The 3,373-nt window shown below is 48.9% G+C and overlaps 1 protein-coding gene and 1 long non-coding RNA gene across 2 annotated transcripts in view; one reads left to right on the top strand and one right to left on the bottom strand.

Annotated features, from left to right (window-relative positions):
• LOC116696196 (uncharacterized) overlaps window positions 1-1,505 on the bottom strand; it is a 9,678-nt gene extending 8,173 nt beyond the window's left edge. The window contains exon 1 of the long non-coding RNA XR_004333651.1: window positions 1,456-1,505. This is a non-coding gene — a long non-coding RNA (uncharacterized LOC116696196). The remainder of the gene's footprint in view (window positions 1-1,455) is intronic.
• The window catches only part of LOC116696194 (myomegalin-like), a 107,462-nt gene that overhangs the window by 100,346 nt on the left and 3,743 nt on the right, over window positions 1-3,373 (top strand). Inside the window, 2 exon segments of the mRNA XM_032527005.1 lie at window positions 394-581; window positions 2,211-2,342. Of these exon segments, the coding sequence (XP_032382896.1) occupies window positions 394-581; window positions 2,211-2,342 (320 nt within the window).

Here is a 3,373-nt window from a genome sequence, read left to right on the forward strand (position 1 = left end):
CAGAAGTTTTTGTTTTCGAACGTCGTGATAACCCCGGCCCCCCAGCACCTGACGTAACCGGTTCTCATCTCTAGACCAGCGCTACGTTGGTACTGAGTTGGAACCCGTGTTCTTGGCCCAGAACCAGGTGTATTTGTGTGGAAAAGCAAAGAACCGGTTCGATATTTGGCCCTGACTCTGAACCAGAACCAGAACCGCCTTGGTGGAAAAGACACATATGTCGCCCTTTGTTCTAATTCTCTAATATTCTCTAAACTCTAATTCTCTTGTTTTCCTTCTCAGCAGCCTCCACCCTGCAGGGTCCAGCCCCAGTCCCAGCAGCCTCCACCCTGCAGGGTCCAGCCCCAGTCCCAGCAGCCTCCTCCACCCTGCAGGGTCCAGCCCCAGTCCCAGCAGCCTCCACCCTGCAGGGTCCAGCCCCCGGCGGCTCATCGGCCAACCGTCATGGGGGCCATGCAGTGGGCCACATTGAGGACTTCGAGGCCCTGCAGCAGCAGATCCTTCAGGGCGGCGCTCTCCTCCGCAAGATGGAGACCGCCGTAAACTCCCTGAGTGGCCCACAGGAGCTCAGCCTTCATCAGGTGAGCTTTAAAGCCCAGACATGAGTTTTATTTGGGGAAAAATTAGACAGTTGACATTTTGAAATACACTCTTCATTCAATTAAATTCAATATATTTTGTACTGAGACTTCGAAGAGGCTGGAGATGGTGATTGTCTGACACTTTTACAAGAAAAAACAACATGGAGTATGACATGATTAAATTACAAAATAGACCTTTGGGAAAATAAAATCTCTACTGAACTATTAATTCATGCAACCCTACATAATTTAATATAATAATAATAATAATAATAATAATAATAATACATTTGTTTTTTATAGCGCTTTTCTAGACACGCTAAGACGCTTTACAGCTAACTGTAAACTAAAATAATCTGGAAGGTAATTGTAAGCTAACAGAACACAGAAGCTCCTGCACTGAACCCACCTCCCTGTACAACGAACCAAGCACCCACACAACACACACCCCGCCCGATGCACCTGAACACACCCCCTGTAAGCCGCACGCCCAGACTGCCCCTGACCCACCTCCCTGTAAACCAGCCGCCCAGAATCACCTGAACCGCACCTCCCTTTCATACCAGCACGCCCAAATGCACCTGAACTAACCTCCCTGTCTACCAGCACGCCGAATGCACCTGAAACCACGCTCCCTTAAACCAGTAACGCCCAAAATGCACCTGAACACACCCTCCCCTGCCAGAACCAGCAACGGCCAGCATGCACCTGAACAACACCTCCCTGTAAGACCAGGACTCCCAAATGCACCTGAACACACATCCCTGCAAGACCAGCACGCCCAGATGCACCTAACCACACCTCCCTTTAGACCAGCACGCCCAGACTGCACCTTACCACACCTCCCTGTCAGACCGCACGCCCAGAATGCCACCTGAACACACCTCCCTGTTAGACCAGACACGCCCAGAATGACCGAACACACCAACGCACTGTAAAAAGAAAAGAAAAAGAACGCACGCACTTATGTCCATTCAACATGAGCGCTCTCGCCGGCACTTTAACCTGTTTAGGCAGCACATCTGTTTAACCAAACACGAAATTTGGTTAAATAGATACAACAAACAGACAATGTACATAGACAAGGTTACATGACAGACAAAAGAAAAAGAAAACGGGTGCATAGACGAGCAGAGGCAAGCAGGACAGGTGGGCAATGAAAAGAAGATAAAACTGGGAACGTCTTTCAATAAGAAAATGTCCTCGCTGCCGTCAGTAGTTAGAGTCTCAAGAACTTAAAAGAGCATCTCTGGTAGAAACAGGATTTAAAATTGGAGCTTTTGCATGATTCTTTGATCTGACGAGTGAATAAATGAATAGAGTACTGTAGTCCACAAAATAAAGTGAGTCTTCTAAGAATTTCTTTAGCCGGGGAGAACAAAAGTGTTTTCTTTTTTTATGATTATGTTTTTGGGGCTTTTCCCTGTATAAGTGACAGTGGATAATGAAAGGGGGAGTGAGATGGGGGGTGACACGCAGCAAAGGGCCCAGGTTGGGTTCAAACCCGGGCCGCTGGACTCAGCCTACATGGGGCAAACGCTCCTACTGGGGGAGCTAGAGCCCCCCCCCCACAGCCAAAGTACTTAGGTGAATTACTACTGAAACCCATTCTGTGTCTTTGTGTTTCAGCCTCCAGACTCAGGCTCCATCAGGAGGCTGATGTCCGACACTACTAGCCTGCGCCAGATCTTGGAGGAGGCCGACTCGCTGCTCCGGGTGTTCTGGAGAGCCGGTCTACCGGACCACGCGGACGCCAAACAGGTCAGGACCGACGCCTCGCGGCGTTACAGAGGCCGATGAATGTGATGGTGCACGTCCGGATACGCCCTTGTTTTCACAGATGGGATCTCCCTGCTTCCCAGCATTGCACGCTAATGGGCCCTTAGTTGCTCTTCAAAGACCACTGACAAGCAAAGACAACAGTCTACGCCCTCCTACAGCAACGATGGCTGCAGCTGATTGGACGAACACGTCAAAACCGACTGTAACACCGACCCTCATGGCGGCTCGTTCGGAACAAGAGCTTGTTTTTGAATATAAGATTATAGGACTCGGTTATGAACTAAATCATCTCCTGAAATGAGATTTTGTACAACAAAAAGTTAATTAACTGCTTTTGCTGCTGTTTAAAATCAGAATTGTTTTGGCTAGCAGTGATTGCTTACATACAAAAGTCTTGAGCCAACAGCAGCCGTCGATCTCGTGCGTGTGCGTCCGTCCGTGCGTGCGTGTACATATGGAGCTCCTATAACCCGTGATGCAGTCAGAAACAAGAACGCGAGCGAGCTAACCAATGATAACATTAGCATTTTGGCTCGAGGGCATGTCAAAACGATTGCCCATCCTTCTTCTGATTTCCAGCCGCAGCCTGCCACCCGGACTAACGTCACGTGCTTTGTGTTATCAAGACATTGTTAGAAATTCATAACTAACATCGCGTTCGTTCGGATCTCTGAGGAAGGAGGCTGAGGGTCTAATTGAGAATTGAGAAAAGGTTTAATGCAACAGAATGATGGGGATGATGAGACAAAGACAGAGACACCATGATAACACTGCAGCTGACAGCCGACTGGATCCATGCTTCCCCCATGATGGAGTCACGTAAAACCAGTCTTGAATATCCCTAAATCACACTCATTGATCCCCTACACCGGGGGGGCTGTTCCTTTTCACCTGGTGCATTCAAATCCATTGTCATTGGTCCTCCGTTGTCATGACAGCATGTCGAGGGCATCTTCGCTGTCCAATGAGAATAACCATGCCGCTAAACTCTGCCCCTTTGGGGGTCGTTT

The sequence above is a fragment of the Etheostoma spectabile genome, chromosome 9, assembly GCF_008692095.1.
Source record: "Etheostoma spectabile isolate EspeVRDwgs_2016 chromosome 9, UIUC_Espe_1.0, whole genome shotgun sequence".
Classification (NCBI taxonomy): domain Eukaryota; kingdom Metazoa; phylum Chordata; class Actinopteri; order Perciformes; family Percidae; genus Etheostoma; species Etheostoma spectabile.